Here is a 16,617-nt window from a genome sequence, read left to right on the forward strand (position 1 = left end):
ATGCAGACATTCCAGTGCCGCTGACTATGAACGCAGCGCGGCATCCAAACTGATCGATCGTGGTGAAGGCGATGAACGAGGCGAGGAATTTCTAGGTCAGTGTTCCGCAGCTGAGAATGCGAGAATACTGGCTAGGGAGATCGAGTTCTGGTTGGAAGAGCATCGGTACATAAACGCTGACGAGGTTGAAACCATTGTTGAACGCGTGATGAGTCATACTATTATCAATGACATGGCATTCAGAAAGGATCAATTGACGCCATCTGCTGAAAGAATTGAAGCGGCATAAACAGACAGAAGCGGCATACACAGACAGAAGCGGTACAAAGCTCGTCTTCGCCCATCTTCAGGACATCCTCCAGAGAGATCTGCGAGCCCTAGGTTTCTTCGATTGAATGCTCGATTCCGTACAGCCCAGCCTGAACCTCCATCGGGTCTGCCGGTAATGAATTCAACACGGAGATAACGGCGCGAGCTTGCCCCGACTTGCCCTTCATAACGAGCCACCTGGGCGATTCGGGGGAGAAGTAAATCCGGCAATGAGGACGATGGAGAAACATACGGTGATAGCCAGAGGCAGACGCCACGTAATGGGGTCAGAGTGGAATTGGGAAAAGCCGAGGTAAATCAAGGACTCGAGCATGTAACCCACGCTCATAACGACGCCCTCTATGACCGCTTGTCTGCCGCGTTTGGCACCGGCGGATGTCTCAGACTACCAGACTGGGACGATTGAGCTAAGGAGTCCGATGCCAAATATTCTTCGATTTTATAATTGGGCGAATTTCCAGCCGTGATGTTTGAAATATCGATGTTGCCGGGATCAATCATGAGAACCCACAGGTCTCTTGTCATTCACGACCAGTACCTTATTGCAATAAGGGCAAATTGCCAGGAAAAGAGTATTATTAGAGCAGCAAATATGGCAAACAATTCTACTAAGAACTGAAAGCGATTACACTCGGTTTGCACCAGCCGACGTCCACTTGTCCCCTTCTTCATATTGAACTGCACACAAAACCGCCAACCGTTTCACAAGCATAAGACTCGGCCGCACAAGTCTCATTACATCCCCAGCTTCTAGTAACACGAACGAACAAAAACTCAAGACTAGGCTGTCTGTAACAAAGCAGTATTGAGGCAGGCAATGACGGAGTCTCCGTTGGTAGCGCCCGAGGATAAACAAGTGAGCGCAGTCCCAACAGCGAATGGACCGAGGGCAGCTGTACATAGCGGCAAGTTTACAACCAACTGCGCTGCAGTATTACCTGCCAGGTTAAGACAAGGCGCAGGCAGAGTCGAGATGCAAGTTGCACTGAGAGCAGTCGTCAGGCATGTCACAATGTCCTGTCCAACACTAAGAGGGCCGATGACGTTGGTAGCGAGACAGGTCGCGGCGTTGCCGACACCAAAGACACCAAGGGCTGCCGTACACACCGGGATTGCCGCAATGAGAGCAAGGCCGTTCACTGAAGCGAGGTTCTGGCAGGGCGCCGGAACCGTAGCGCAGACCGAAGGCGTAGGAGTTGCTGTAGCAGTCGGGCAGAAGGCGGAGTTGGTAATCGTGACCACGCCAGATTGGAGACCAAAAGCAATCTCGAGACACTGGATGATACTCGTGCCCGTGGTGGTTGCCGTAATGGTTCCTGTCGCGAGACAGGTTGTGGCACTACCAGCGGCGAAAGGGCCCAGAGCAATGGTGCATTGAGCGACGTCTGCGACGAGAGCGAGGCCATTGGACTGTTCAAGGTCGATACATGCCTGCGGCAGGCTAGAAATGCAGCGCCCTTGAAGAGCGGTGAGAATGCAGGTTGCAATGTCTGAGCCTGCTGTGGTGAGGGTCACGTTGTTCGCGAGACACGTCGCAACGTTGCCCGCTGCGTATGGGCCAAGGGCCGCGGTGCAAGATGCCAGGACCGGCACGAGAGCCAGACCGCTGGTGGTGGATAGCGAGGCGCAACTTCCGGGCAGGGCAATATTGCAGTACTCTGAAGTCCCTGTCGCGGTAACAATGCATGCGGAAAGGGTCGAGCTCTGCGAGGTTGTGGTTGTGGGAGTTCCCATAAGCGTACTGGAAGAAGACTCAGATAACGAGTTGGACGAAGACAAAGTTAAGCTAGAAGAGGACCCAGATGACGAACTGGATGAAGACGGAGGCGCGCTGGAAGATCCAGAGCTCGTGATACTGGAAGATGAAGATGTAGTAGATTCGGTCGACGAGGAGGAATTGGAAGGATCGGCAGAGCTCGAGCTTGACAATTCAGAAGATAGAGAAGAGCTGACAATGGAGTCTGGAGAGCTTGACACAGCGCTGGTAGAACCTTGCGATGAGCTACTCGAATCGGCAGAAGTTGTAGTCTCGATGACAGAAGAAGGACTGGCAGATGTGAACAAGTCGCTGGAACTCGTGGAAGAGTCGGACAAAGAGCTGGACGTGGAGTAAGACGAAGTAGTCAGACTCGTGGCTATGTCAGACGATGTTATGCTGGTAGAATCGAATGAGGTGTCCGAGGGCGTCGACGAAATACTGCTTGAGTTCTCAGAGCTGACACTTGCAGAAGTCGAAGGGTCAGCCGGGGTGAAGATGATAACAGTACCAACAGTACCGGTACCAGTAGGGGCAATGGACAGCGAGGAGGGGATAGTGCCGGTACAAGGCCCGCTGATAGTGGTGTAAGGACCCGTGAAAGTCGCATCGGTCGTGGTAGGAACAAGCACGATTTCAGTTCCTGTGGCATCGGTTCCAGACGGGGCGAGGGTTACTGTGATAGGACTAGTGCCGGTCCAGGTCCCGGTCAGAGTTGTGTAGGGCCCGGTGACGGAGGTGGTTGCAGTAGAAGTAGGCGTCAACGCGATATGAGTCCCTACTTGATCAGTCTCTTGAGATGGAAGGACAACATTAGTTTGTGCTGCTTCAGTCCAAGGGCCAATGATGGTTGTGTATGTTCCGGTGAGGGAGCTGGGAGTCGGGGAAGCGATAGGCGTCAACACAATCTGAGTTCCAACCTGATCGGTCCCTTGAGGTGGGAGAACAACGGTTGTTGGAACTGTACCTGCCCAGGGACCAGTGACGGTTGTGTAAGGTCCAGTGAAGGAGTTCAAGCCTGCATGTGTAGATGCCGGGATGAAAACAACGGCAGTGCCAGTCTTGCCGCTTCCCCAAGGCGGCAGGGACAAGATTGTTGGCTGAATCCCAGTCCAGGTGCCAGTGATTGTTGTGTAAGGCCCGGTTAAGAGAGCGGGCGCAGCGGTAGGGCTAAAAACGATCTGATTCCCCGCTTGATCGGTTCCTTGAGGTGGAAGGGTCAGAGTTGTAGGGGTGCTTCCCGTCCAAGGCTCGGCAAGGGTGGTGTAGGGTCCTGTGAAGATACTCTGAGCACCGACTTGCCCAGATGATTGGGGGGTGAAAACAATGAGAGTGCCTGTCGGGTCTCGGCCGGCCGGAGTCAGTGTCAGAGTCTTTGTGCCCGGGCCAGACCACTGAGCTGCTGTGATGGTCGTGTAGGGGCCGGAAAAGGCAGTTCTATCTGTGATCGCAGGATTGCAAATGATCTTTGTTCCAACCCCATCGCCGTCATTGGGGGGGATGACGATGGTGGTAGGCTCAGAATCAGGAGTGCCATGTGCGGTCAGCGTAGTGCAAGGACCACCAAATGTCGAGGCAGTGTTTCTAAGACAGATCTAGTGTTAGGGCGGCTCGAGTAAATGTAAGATATCATGGTGAAAGAACATAGCAGGGCTTACACAGTAGACGTATGAGTGATGGTACTCGTGACCACAAAGTCCGACACGAGAAAGGTCGGAGCGTTGGTGATGGACAACACACTACCGGCAATATTCAATGTCGTGTTGGAACAGATGCCTCTGCTGACATGGACTGGGAGATGCTCGACTATGACATAGGCCTGGATAGTGACAGGATCTCCTGTGGGAGCAACGCAACTAGAGCTCGCAGACCCAAACACTGGAGCCAGGGCCGATGCCAGCGCAGTGGCAAGCGCGATTCTCTTTGAGGCGCGCATTTTGGCGGGAAAGGTAAAAGGTTGGCCGATGAAGGAACAGAACATCAAGTGAATGAATGAAGGGTAGAGTAATCGAAGAAGTGATGGCGTAGTGTTTTCCTCTCCATCTCGAGATCCTTTCACGAAGTTTATATATGGAGTTCCGAGACCTTTTGCTTGTAATGAAGCTGTTACTGTTTTTCACCTACTCAGTTGCTCTTATCTGGTGCATTCCGTCTCCTCAATTCTTTCATACAAAATTCAATAGGCTGGAACGCATGCAGAGAATCGTACCCGTCTGCTGTGGTAGCCAAGCCAGCTATCCACAAGTCTTCGGCTGGTGCAAAGAAATCTATCAAATCTTTGACAACATACGAGTGCCATGGAAGCCCCTCCCTTGCAAATCGTAGACCTGAAGGCCGCAGATGTTGGGGCTAGATGATCCTCCAAAAGATGAAACCAGCATGATCTCAACCTCTGCAAACTTGACGTCTTATCCTTAGCCATTGATGCCATGCCTCACACTTCACTGTTGGAACATGGCTTGTCCAATAGCATCGCGATGAGCTCTTCAGTACTGGCCATGGTTTCCGAGGTCGAGTCAGTTGTGGGACCAAGATCGAAGCTGAAATTGAGAGACACAGGGATACTCTGTTACCCCTGGCATTACCTGGGCTGAGCATCACTCCACTGCCTAAAACACTCATCGTTCCTTCTCCAGCTACTAAGAGAAGGCCCCAAGGCGAACATCCTCATTTCTGTTTGCAAACGGTATTGAAGTCCAGGTGCGGCATTTGGAAGCCAAAGTAATACCTCACATCTGCCGCGATGTCACAGCATGGTCCTGTATTATGTGCACTGAGGTTGGTAGATGGATTGGAGATTTCTCAAGTCAAATCTCTTAAACTACTCCCAGCTCTGGAGGTCTAGAATGGCTAAGACTTGCGAATTTTGACCTTTCCCAGTCCGTCAGTTCGTATGCAGTCGGAATGGGGTCAGCGTGCAGAGAGACATCAAGAGATGTCGTCGGCCGGGGTTCGTCGGCTGCAGAATTATCAAGAGCCGGATACAGACAAATGTCCTTTGCTATATGGAACTTGTCCGTAGTGAGTCGGTGATAAGGGGAAAACCAACAATAATCATGTTTGGCAACGTATCCTATATATGTATATATATACATATATATAGTGCCATTTTCAAGGACATTCTGAGGCAATTCAGAGTCATCAATCTCAAGTTTCGATAACTTCCACGAGTCCCTCATTCATCATTCAAAACTTGGATTTTAAATCATCTATTGCCCTGCTACCTCACTTTATAATGCACCCGCAACTGATGATCTTGTTCGCCGGGCCTGCACTCGGAGCCCCTTACCTCAGCCTCAGAGACAATGACTGTGGCGTGATCATTAGCTCTGCTGCGCCTATCACGGTCACCGTCGTCTCTCCGGTGCAAACAGTCACTGCCAGTACCAACGACGGGAACACTGACCCAGATAACCATCATATGGCCATTCCTACGGGTTCTTCCGGAGCTCAACCGGTATCTTCCAGTGGGGTATCTGAGACGTCTCATGGAGCTTCACCCTTCAGCAATGATCCCGCCTTGCCTAAAGGAGCACCCACCGTTACCCTTGGCCTTTCCAACTCTTCTCCACCTCTCCCTACCGCCTTCGCTACTCCGTTGGGTAAACAGTCAGGAGTTGAATCGCAAGCTGCATCATTATTTCCGTCTGCAACAACCAAGCCTCCCAACGTCACCGCCAATACTGCTAGCCCAGTTTCTGAAGAGTCCGGAGGCCTCGGCCAGAGCTCACCGACCTTGGCAACGACACTGACCAATGCGGGAGATATGGAGAGCTCGCCACTAGCCACAGCGCCAACCACCATCATAAAAGGTCTCTCTAGCACTCTGACTCCCGAAAGCGGAAACAGCGCCCCCCTCGAGACTGAGAGTCCTCTGTCAACCATGACTAGCAACTCTTCAGCAACTGCCCCTTCGCAGACGAGTCAGAACGTGCAATCTCAGACGCCTGTTCAAGTCTCGTCCTCAACTGGATCTCAGACAGTTTTGTCTTTCCCAGTTACCAGAATGTTTCTCGTCTTCATTTTGTTGGTCGTAGAAGGATTCTTCATCTGCTAGTCCAGCTTGGCGCTCCTTGGGAAATGTACACGACGAACGATGGAAGGAGGTAGAAGTAGATGGTATTGAGGGATCGGTCACGGCATGGTAATGGATAATGGGGGCTAAGTAATACGTGAATATGTTAGCTTGCTGGTCAGAGGGCTGTCGTTGGGCCGAGTCAGAAAGCCGTTGGAGGTTTTCAGACATCCGTCTCTTTTTGCGGTAGTTTTCCTTGCTTTTGCGGGGTGCTTAGCATTGGTTTTGTAATTGTCAGCTCTACCATTTTAATCTACAGATGTTTCCGGTGTTCCGGCATCCCGACCCTTGTCGAGCTGACTTTTCCATACTCATGCTGAGACATGGCCACTAGACCAAACTATGTGAGTCAAGGGAGTCGCCCGCACCCCATACTATCTCTTGCTCAACAATCCGAGCTACCTCTATTCTCCTATGACTAGGTGACTACATGTAATTACTCCTAACCTCTAGATAAAAAACTCCTGCCAAGCGCGGGCTTGTGCCGCGATGAACCACCATCCAACCGGCCAGACTCAATGAATCACAAATCTCCCGTTTCATGACTGGAAAATATTGAAAACAATTTTACAAAACTTAAAAATCGATCTGGGAAGTACTGGGGAAGACCGTGATGGCAAGTAAGCTCGCTGGCATAATGTGAGGCAAAACACCATCGTTGATTGGTTCCCATTTCGGATTAATCGGTTACTAAGCTTCAACCTTCAACCTAGGCCAAAACCGTTCTTTGGACATTGAAACAAGTCATCGAGGTTGAAACAGCTGTGAAGATGACGATCCTTTTTTTTCTCGAGGTTTTAATTCTCACGGGGTGGCCTGGTCCTCATTATTTTGCATTGCCACATCATTTTCCACGCTCTCTCGGAAAACAGCAGTCAACTTGAAATGGCCTCAGTTAGCGTTGAACACTCTGCCTTTCCATCCTCCGCGTCGACTTCCAAGCTCCAGCGTTGGAACGGATCTCGAGCAATTGCAAGAGTTCTACGATGGGACACAACGTGGGCACTCGTCGAATGCCCCTTCTGCGAGCAGCCTCATCGGCACGCAATCAGCTTCTTCCCAAACGGCGAAGAAAACCTACGTCAGCCTAAATCGAACAGTCCATACACTTTCCACGGATTAGATTCCGACACGAGATGGTTCGTTGTCGCGCCTTGCCACCACGCTGGGTACACGTACAAGCTCGTCTTTCCCTTCGAAAAGCACGATGCCGTGAAAACGCTGTCCTGGGAGATTAGGACGTCAGCTTCACAGGGGACTGACGACTCCCACTTTCAGTGCTTCGAAACGGTTGGTTTCCGGAAGCCCGAAGTTAATCCATTGCTACAGCCCGACCAGGCAAGCCAGCGAGATAGTCTGACCGACCACTTTGAGAACATTAGCATCAAAGATCAGGCTCGAACTTTTGCAGATGAAAAACGGGACAATCGCATGACCCCTATCCGCACAAGGGACTCACCAGCGTCTAGAGCAAGAGTGAATGAGAAAGGGGACCGCTGGGGTTGCGTACATGACTACGTGACTTGCCCTCACTTCAACCACGACCTGCGTATTGAAGGAACTCTGGGCTGTTCGAGGCTATCAATTGAGGTGGCTCATGGAAATCGTACCAATGTTCAAGATTTACTGAGAATAGGTGTGGACGTTAATGCTGGGGACAGCCGAGGCCGCACACCCCTGATGGAGGCTGCTCTCTGGACTCGCGTCGAACTTGTCGGGTTACTTCTCGCTGCCGGTGCAAGTACCTCACAGAAAGACCGAGACGGGAGGATCGCCGCCGACTTCGCCGAGGAGAACGAGAGGAACGACGAGGAGAGGGAATATCGCCATGTTGATTACGCGGAGAAACCGTTCAAGTCAAAGAGCCGTCGACGCCACATCAGAGCACTCCTTGGAGTTGCGGCTCCTTTAGATACCGCACTCACCAAGTCTGATATCGCCAACTTGTTTCAACCCCGGTTCGTCAAGTCGCCAGACGCCAGAACTGCTCTATTGATCAATCCGAAACGAGGCATCCCGATCGCCCGACAGGACCAGACGGTGGGCGTCTTGCTCCGAGGCAGCCCCTTTGAACCAGTCGCCGCCGTTGGCGGTTGGGCCGGCATCGGCATCCAGTCCCCGTTACTTGGCGACGGGTACGCTAGGCTCGACTCCAACTACTGGGCGCACAAGACACTGAGCTTTTCAAAGCGGATCGGGTTCACGTTCGAGGCACATGAGTTGGATCCGAGTTCTGCACAAGGCTTGTATCACGCCAGTCACGTAGAGGCACAGTTGCTCTGCTTCGTCGCGCACAGGCATCAGTTGTTTGTTGAGGACGTTGATGACCGTGACAGACAGATCAGACTCGAGATTCTGTTTCATTACCAACATATGGAGACGCTCACAAAGGCTGAAATTGTCATCAATCAGAAGCCTTGTCCCAGTTGCATCTTGTTCATGCGATATTTAGCGAAACGAATGTGGCTCGATTTTGTGGTGGTGGTGGCCAAGGAGGTTTTCCTGTCATGAGATATTTGCGGCTGCGTAAAGGGCTTCTCTTCATCCGCCAGACAACCAAATATGAGTGATTATACCGATTTGATGCTCTTATGAGTTGAGCCTACCAAAAGACCACTGGTTTGCTGGCATAGTCTCTCGACTTCGCGCTCGTATTCGGATGCTGTGACACTAGATCTTGCCAAACCACTCCCGCAGTTGAGTGAAAGAATGAAGCGAAAGTCGAGGACCTTCATTTTGAGGAGGACGACCTGGCTAATGTCCAGGCCAAGTTCTGGAACAAGGCTCTCTGCTACTCAGCTATTGATTTCCTCTGGGCAAGGGATCTTTCTATATTCGTATTAAATGTTGTTATAAAAGTACATAAGCATGGCTTCGTAGAGACTCATCCCATCCTCCCTTTTGGGTTTGGATTCAACCCCTCAAGACATGGACCGGCTTCCGTGACGTGATGGCATTCATGGACTAAAATCACAGGGTGGTATCATTGCATGCTATCATAAGGTAAAATACTGAACAAAGACATCTGCATCAAATGACTCGACCCCTCCGAGGTTCCGGTTCGCATCCAGGCAGCTCTTGCGGAGCAAAGTGATCCGATACCAACGGAGGTTTCCACTCGTTGGGCGCTTCGTAAATCTGATCAAAGACGGGCGGACTGACGTATCGAGCAGGTGGCGGCCCGGGCGTGGAATCTTGCCCCCGTGCCTGGTTGTTCACGCCCTCTTCTCTTGCACGGCGCTTGCGTCGACGGAGCAAGATGAACAGCCAGGCCGCCAGAACGCCGAGCGCTAAACCACCCACGGATGCCCCGACGGCGGCGCCGATGATGACTGTCCGGTCGTCTGTTGCCTCTGGCTCGATACCTGGGTTGGCTTCGGGACTGCTTGCCGGGCTACCTGCTGGTCTTTGACTTACACTGCTTAGTGCTACGGAGCTCGGGTTTGGCGGTGTAGGAGGGCTGACAGAAGTCTGTGTAATCGCGGCCGAGGAAGATGTCGTTGACTCGGATGTTGTCGACGACGATGGAGTTGGGGTCGCTGCCACGCCGATCGTTGTGATTGCAGTTGGTGATTCTACATTGATGAGTTAGTTGGTTGGACCATCGGGCAGGGATCGTGTCCCACAATGGAATTGCGTAGAGTTGAAGAAGATGCAGTGAGGAATGATGACAGCAAACGAGACTCACCTTGAAAGAACAAAACATTTCTCTTCGCCGTGCAATTAACCGTATCCATGACCGAATTGATACAATAATACAACTCCTCCGCCGTCCCCTCACACCTTGCGACCCCGATTCCGCCCGCCACGTTGTCCGTCTCCGGGTTGATGCAGAACAGAGGACAGCGCGAGCTCCGCCACGACCGGTCGGTGCACGAGCCCCTCACAAGCTCCGTCGCCCCGTCTTTGGACAACTCCTTGCCCGTCGCCTGGCACATGCTGTTCGACAGGCACGCATAGCCCTGCCCACAGCATGTCGACTCGGCCGTGAGGTCCTGGCATGGCGTGTCGTTGGGGGCGATACTGCCGTCCGGGTAGTAGCAGACGGCCCGCACCCGTGCCCCGGAGAGAAGGACAGTGAGTAAGAAGAGGAGGAACCGGAACGGATGGGATGCCATGTCGTTGCTGTTACTGGTGCTCTGCCAACCCCGAACGCCAGGTTCCGGACTGAACTTGAGGGCTTGAGGGAGTTAATGTTCCCAGAACACAAGGCACAAATGAGGAAGTCTTCAAAGGAAGGCAAGCCAAACCTGTAACAGGCGGGTTGCGGCGAGGCACTAGCGAGTTATCAAGCCTTTCATGGTTGCCAACAACTCCCGCCGCAACTCTAGGCCACGGGCTGCGCCGCCGCCTTCAATCACCCACATCAAACCACAACTCCGCGGCATGCCCAATCCTTTTCAGCCTCTCGCAACAGAATCTGGGAAACCCTCAAACATTTCTAAAGCTCGGAAGCATACGAGCCCCTGTCGCTCTGTCTCTTTGCCACCTGCGGACACAGTACCTCTTCAAGTCTTCAAACTGTCAGTCGGTTCAGGATTTCAGGTTGACAGTCTCGTCTGCGGTGATAGGACAGCCAAGACAAACCCATGTCGTTATAATGAAGCTAGTAAGAAACACGACCAATAGCACACGCTTGCAAGCAGGCTGTCCGTCCCGACGGGACGGAACGACCACTTGGATAGCTTTGCCCGGCGTTTAGCTGCATATTGAGTGAAATTAGATTGGGGGGGGGGGGGCTTTGAGCACGCCTTATATAGTAGTCGCAGGGCCCCTGAACTGGCCGCCGTTCAACCTTTTATCGTGGCCCGTTGAGAATTTTAACGCCGTGAGGGCCGGGTACAGTACCTCCTGAACCAACACCGAGATAGGTAGATGAATCATTCATCCAACCTGGCCTGGAATCTCGACTTCTGGCTGCAAAGCCGGAGTTGAAGCAAGGGAACCCCTCCCACGACCGAGCTACCCATGATACCTGAACCAACAGACAAAGTCGACATTGCAATGAGCCGATAGAGGCAGGCATACAGCCGAACTCCCAAAGGGTTATCGCGCAGCCTCGATCGTGGACAGGCCTGCTTCACCCCTCAGACCATCTTCCGTCGCGTCAAACCGGTTGCGATCTGCCGCCAAGCTGTGACTGACAAGGATTCAGTTTGGTGCGTCAACCAACCGTCATATACACGTTGAAAGTTTAATGAATGTCAGGGGCAGGCGATGTGCCGCACCGCCGCCCGTACATCCTAAATCTCCAAGCGCCCGACCTCCCGCCCCTCTTCTTCTTCATCCTCTGCTCGGGCGGCACAGCCAGCAGGGCACCAAAAATAAAGACAGAGATAGACGAGCAAACAAGCCCGCAACCCCTGAGACCGCCCCCAACAACTCGCGGAAGAGTTGATAAGGACAGAAATCCGGCCGGGCCGCATCCAATAACGCGCAACAGTCTCGGCTCGTTCTTCTCTTCTCGCGTGTTCCGTCTCTCATTGTCCGCGACCACTATCACGTTTGACACATGTGTATCCAGACCGGAGCGAGAAATCTCAGAGGAAATTCCCAGAAGAAGATAGGAAAAAAAAGATCATGCTCCTGGCCAGGCGGAAAATGCCAGGCATCGTCCTCCTAGGCCTCCCCGTGTCCCTCCTCTTCCTCCTCCTTCTCTGGCAGAACGACAGCGGCCTCCCCACGTTCCCAACATCCTCATCCTCATCAACCCTCCTACCAAAGCCGATAGAATGGATGACGGAACAGGACAAAACGTACTTTTGGAGGACAGTCAAAGTCCACAACCCGGCCCCGGAACCCCTCCGTCAGCTCCCCACCGCCCCCTCGGTCCGCTTCCCCCCGGTCCAGGCCCATTTCCCGCCCGAAACCAGCACCCAGTGCCGCGTCCGCGAAGAGCGCCGGCAAACCGTCAAAAGGACCTTTCAAAAAGCCTGGTCCTCGTACCGAAAACACGCCTGGCTCGCGGACGAGCTCACCCCCGTATCCGGCGGCCGGCGCAACACCTTTGGCGGCTGGGCCGCGACCCTCGTCGACTCCCTCGACACCCTCTGGATCATGGACATGCGCGCCGACTTTGCCGAGGCCGTCGCCGCCGCCGTCACAGTCGACTTTTCCCACACCGACCTCGAGGACATCAACGTCTTTGAGACGACGATCCGCTACCTCGGCGGCTTCCTCTCGGCCTACGACCTCTCCGGCGACGTCCGCCTCCTCCGGAAAGCAGCCGAGGTCGGCGAGATGCTCTACAAGGCCTTTGACACGCCCAACCGCATGCCCATCACCCGCTGGAAGGTCGGCGACGCGGCCCGCGGCGACGCCCAGGACGTCGGCAACGGCGCGCTGGTGGCCGAGATTGGCAGCCTGTCCATGGAATTCACGCGCCTCTCGGTCCTCACGGGGGATCCAAAGTGGTGGGACGCCACGCAGCGCATCATGGAGATTTTCGCCCGGCAGCAGAACCGGACAAACATCCCCGGCCTCTGGCCGCTCGTCGTGAACCCGCGCGACGAGGTCTTTGACCAGGGCGACGATTTCACCCTCGGCGCCATGGCGGACTCGCTCTACGAGTACCTCCCCAAAATGGCCGCCCTCGTAGGCGGGCGCAGCGGCATGTACAAGACCATGTACGAGGCCGCCGTCCAGCCGGCCGTGGAGCACAACCTCTTCCGGCCCATGACGCCGGGCAACGAGGACATTTTGATCGCGGGCCAAGCGCACGCCCGCGGATCCAACGGCGTCCGCACCATCGAACTCGAGCCGCAGGGCCAGCACCTCGTCTGCTTCATGGGCGGCCTCCTCGCCCTCGGCGGCAAACTCTTCAACCACCCTCTCGAGGTGTCTCTCGCTCGGAAGCTCGTCGACGGGTGCATATATACCTACCAATCCTTTCCCCACGGCATCATGCCAGAGACGTTCTACATTGTCCCCTGCTCCTCCAAAGACGAATGCAAATGGGACGAAGCCGTCTACAAAAAACACGTCGTCGAGCGCGCAGACAAGAACAACAACGACGACAAAGACCTCTCGGCAGACGAAATCATCAAAAAGGACCGCCTTCCGCCGGGCTTCGCCTCCGTCCCGGACCGCCGCTACATCCTCCGCCCGGAAGCCATTGAGAGCGTCTTTGTCATGTACCGCACCACCGCCGACGCGAGCTTGTTGGAGTCTGCGTGGGACATGTTTACGGCCATTGACGAGGCGACAAGCACCGAGCTCGCCAACACGGCGGTGTGGGACGTGACGATAGACAAGGGCCAGCGGCCGCCGCAGTCGGACTCGATGGAATCGTTTTGGATGGGGGAGACGTTGAAGTACTTCTACCTCATCTTTAGCGAGCCTGGGCTGGTGAGTCTGGATGAGTTTGTGTTCAATACCGAGGCGCATCCTTTCAAGCGGTGGAAGTGAGGTGTTGTAGATGTTTGAATTGTATATATAGATCATGTATGAGTTTTTCGCTCAAGTATAAACGGCGATCTGCTTTCCAAGATGCCCAAGACTCAAGGACTCGCATCAAAGCATGCCACAAAACCTCAAAGCTCCTCCTTCTCACCCACCGTCCCAATCTTCTCCCCAGGCTTCAAACAAGTCCACCTCTTGCCATCCCACACCCCCTCCAGAGGATAAAGACAAATCCTCCTCACCTCGTCGTCAATCTCGAACCCGCCACCCTCACCCTTCCTAATCCCCCTGGCCTCCAACTCGTCCGGCACAACCCCGTCCTCAACCCACGCCCTCAACCTCGCAAACGCATCCCACGGGAACGGCGCCCCCTCCATCGAAACGCAGTGATTCACCCCCGGCACCTCAAAATACCGCCAATACGTCTCCAACTCCACCCCGCGCGCCGCCTCGACCCCCCTGGCCTTCTCGTACAGCGCCCGTCCGACGTTGACGGGGACGGCCTGGTCCGCCATGCCGTGCCACATGAGCACCTTGCCCCCCCGTTCCCGGAACCGCCGCAGATCCGGCACGGGCGTCCCAATGACGGAGTCAAACTCCTCCACGCTCCGCCGGAAGACGTCCCGGTACGCCGCCCGCGACATCGACTCCGGCTCAAACTGCGCATCCTTTTCGACAAAGAGCCGGATCCATGCGTCCGACACGGGGAAAGGCACGCCCTTGCACCGCGTTCGGTCCTTCTCGTCCTCGCAAACACTATTCATCATCGCAAGGAACCCGGCAAACTGCGTCCCTGGGACATACGAGGGGAACATGGCCCTCCCTTCCTCATCCAGAATCCCCCCAACAACCTCCTCGACAACCTCAACCGCCTCCTTCGACACCCTCCCCTCCGTCCTCCCTGCCTCCTCGTCATCACACCTAAACGCCCTCCCCTCCGCCGTCCTCACATCAAACCCGCACTCCCCCAACCTCCCAATGATCCCATCCTTCTTCCCATCCGTCAAATCACAACGCTCAACCCCAGCCGCCACAATCGTCCTCAGCTCACACTCGCTGGGCCAATACCCCCTCCACCGCATAACCAACTGCGGGAAATATATCGCCACCACCATGGCAGGAAACTCCACAGCGGGACACATACTCAGCACCCCGTCAAAGTCCCCCGGATACCTCTGCGCAACAGTCAACCCCTGCCTGCCCCCCGTCGAACACCCCTTCCAATACGCATACGTCGCCGCCCGTCCGTAATACTCTCGCGCCACGCTCTTCCCAACAACAGCAAGCTCATGCAAACTCCTGTACCCGAAATTCACCAACAGCGGCCAGTCGAGGTTCCCCGTGCTCTTCAACGCCCACACGTAGGGCTCTTGTGCCGCGAGGTGTCCCCCGTCCGTCGCGGCAGCCACGTAACCCTCCTGCACCGCAGCAGACGGCGCATCGCCATCCACCTCCCCGACCACGAACCCGCCGCCGCCCAGCCCCATGAACCGCCCGTTCCAGTCTCGCGTCTCGAGTGGCAGCCAGACGTGCACGTTGACGAGGTCGCCCTGGCCCGGGTGCGTGTACGATACCGTCACGTTGCAAAAGGGCGCGATCCCGCTGGACGAGGCCGCCGGTGCGGAGAGGGCGGGCTCGTGCTGTCTGTTGGGGAAGCCGGTGTAGTTGCGGACGACGGCCGCTGTGGTTCGGACGTGTTCCACGCCGGGGATGTCGGGCAAGTGGAACGTACCTGGCTGGCATTTCACGGACGCGGTGTCGGCGGTGGACGTCGCGAGTCCGGCCATGGCGAGCAACGCCGTCCCGAAGAGGAGTCCCGGGGGCGCCGGGACGTGTTTGGGAACCATTTCTTACGATGGAGATGTGTCAGTGCTGTGTGTTTGATGATGAGGGTAGATGGAGCAATGGTGAAGGCTGGTTGGTCTCCGTGTAAGTTCGTTTCCTACACCAACAGTACCGGAACATGGCTGGCCGGGCCACCCACCGATAATAAATAAACCCCCCCCAACCCTCCCCGGCTTCCTCGGTCCCGTTCGTCTCTTGTATTGTTGGGGATCCCTATCTCGAGTCCATTTTCCAGGTTCAGAGTCTCCATCCTCCCCGCCCTTGCCCCCTCCTTCCCCCGCCTTGTGGCCGGCTTGCATCAAAAAAAAACCAACTCCGCCCCGTCCGTCTCCCGCACCAAGCAACACCCCCCCTCCATGTCGAAACAACAATCAGACGGTCGGGTCCAAAGCGAGAAAGCTCCCTGAACCAGATCAGGAAACACCGGCGACCCTCGAACCAAGTACTCCAACTATCCTCCAACTTCCAGCGACCTGTCTTATACTTACCTTACTCAGGCAAGTAGGTACCTCTGAGTGAGAACACACACACAAAACACGGCAAATATCAGACACCTCTAGTTCAACAGTCTTTACGTCGGATTCCCGGAGCAGTTTTAATCCCGAGAGCCAAAATAAAGTAGTCCGAAAACACCTGACCCGCGCGGGGATAGCTTAAACAAACACCCCCCGGCTGGGTTCGGGCACGTCGGATCCACCTTCAACGGCTGAAGAACACGGCAGAAAGGATCGGCATTCCCCACAGCGCTTAGTGCGAACCGGTGCAAATCATCCTCCCCCCCCCGGGCGTCTTCAGTCCCAATCACACAATCTCTTGATTGTCGTCACTGAACCTGCTTCATTGGCTCGTGTCTGAAAATCAGATGTAGCACCGCTGACCACAAATACATCATCGTGCATGCAAGGCTGGCCGACTTGAGTATACTTCCCCTCGTCACAAGCAAATTCGCATCACAGATCTGTCAAGTCACAGCAGTCAGCGAGAGGGCACTGTCAAGGTACAGATAAGATAATCATTGAGAGCATGTACGTCGTTATTCCTTCCGGTTGTACGCCGACAGACAAGAGGTATGCCGCCCGACCCTTGGGTGATGGCCTTGAAGCCATCGCTTCCAACTTTGTGAGCATCCTCCCGGCCTCCCGTAAATCACAGAGCAGCCGGTCGTTACCAAGCTCGGGTATCTCGTCCACATAACCGCCAACCTCTCCCT

The 16,617-nt window shown here is 54.7% G+C and overlaps 6 protein-coding genes across 6 annotated transcripts; 3 read left to right on the forward strand and 3 right to left on the reverse strand.

The window, feature by feature from the left end:
* Positions 1–1,110: 1,110 nt before the first annotated feature.
* On the reverse strand, positions 1,111–4,022 carry CORC01_00481 (uncharacterized protein; the record flags this gene model as incomplete). The annotated part of the gene is made up of 2 exons (XM_022612138.1): positions 1,111–3,670; positions 3,745–4,022. The coding sequence occupies 2 exons, from the start codon at positions 4,020–4,022 to the stop codon at positions 1,111–1,113; spliced, it is 2,838 nt and encodes a 945-aa protein (XP_022481277.1).
* Positions 4,023–5,321: 1,299 nt separating this feature from the next.
* CORC01_00482 (uncharacterized protein) lies at positions 5,322–6,143 on the forward strand (the record flags this gene model as incomplete). Its single annotated transcript, XM_022612139.1, has 1 exon — positions 5,322–6,143. The coding sequence occupies one exon, from the start codon at positions 5,322–5,324 to the stop codon at positions 6,141–6,143; it is 822 nt and encodes a 273-aa protein (XP_022481278.1).
* Positions 6,144–7,046: 903 nt separating this feature from the next.
* On the forward strand, positions 7,047–8,672 carry CORC01_00483 (ankyrin repeat protein; the record flags this gene model as incomplete). Its single annotated transcript, XM_022612140.1, has 1 exon — positions 7,047–8,672. One exon carries the CDS (start codon positions 7,047–7,049, stop codon positions 8,670–8,672), a length of 1,626 nt encoding a protein of 541 aa, XP_022481279.1.
* Positions 8,673–9,191: 519 nt separating this feature from the next.
* On the reverse strand, positions 9,192–10,279 carry CORC01_00484 (uncharacterized protein; the record flags this gene model as incomplete). Its single annotated transcript, XM_022612141.1, has 3 exons — positions 9,192–9,526; positions 9,579–9,736; positions 9,945–10,279. 3 exons carry the CDS (start codon positions 10,277–10,279, stop codon positions 9,192–9,194), a joined length of 828 nt encoding a protein of 275 aa, XP_022481280.1.
* Positions 10,280–11,741: 1,462 nt separating this feature from the next.
* On the forward strand, positions 11,742–13,568 carry CORC01_00485 (glycosyl hydrolase family 47; the record flags this gene model as incomplete). The annotated part of the gene is made up of 1 exon (XM_022612142.1): positions 11,742–13,568. One exon carries the CDS (start codon positions 11,742–11,744, stop codon positions 13,566–13,568), a length of 1,827 nt encoding a protein of 608 aa, XP_022481281.1.
* Positions 13,569–13,693: 125 nt separating this feature from the next.
* CORC01_00486 (tannase and feruloyl esterase) lies at positions 13,694–15,409 on the reverse strand (the record flags this gene model as incomplete). Its single annotated transcript, XM_022612143.1, has 1 exon — positions 13,694–15,409. One exon carries the CDS (start codon positions 15,407–15,409, stop codon positions 13,694–13,696), a length of 1,716 nt encoding a protein of 571 aa, XP_022481282.1.
* Between the last annotated feature and the right edge of the window lie 1,208 nt (positions 15,410–16,617).

The sequence above is a fragment of the Colletotrichum orchidophilum genome (genome assembly GCF_001831195.1).
Source record: "Colletotrichum orchidophilum strain IMI 309357 chromosome Unknown Scaffold_3.1, whole genome shotgun sequence".
NCBI lineage: Eukaryota > Fungi > Ascomycota > Sordariomycetes > Glomerellales > Glomerellaceae > Colletotrichum > Colletotrichum orchidophilum.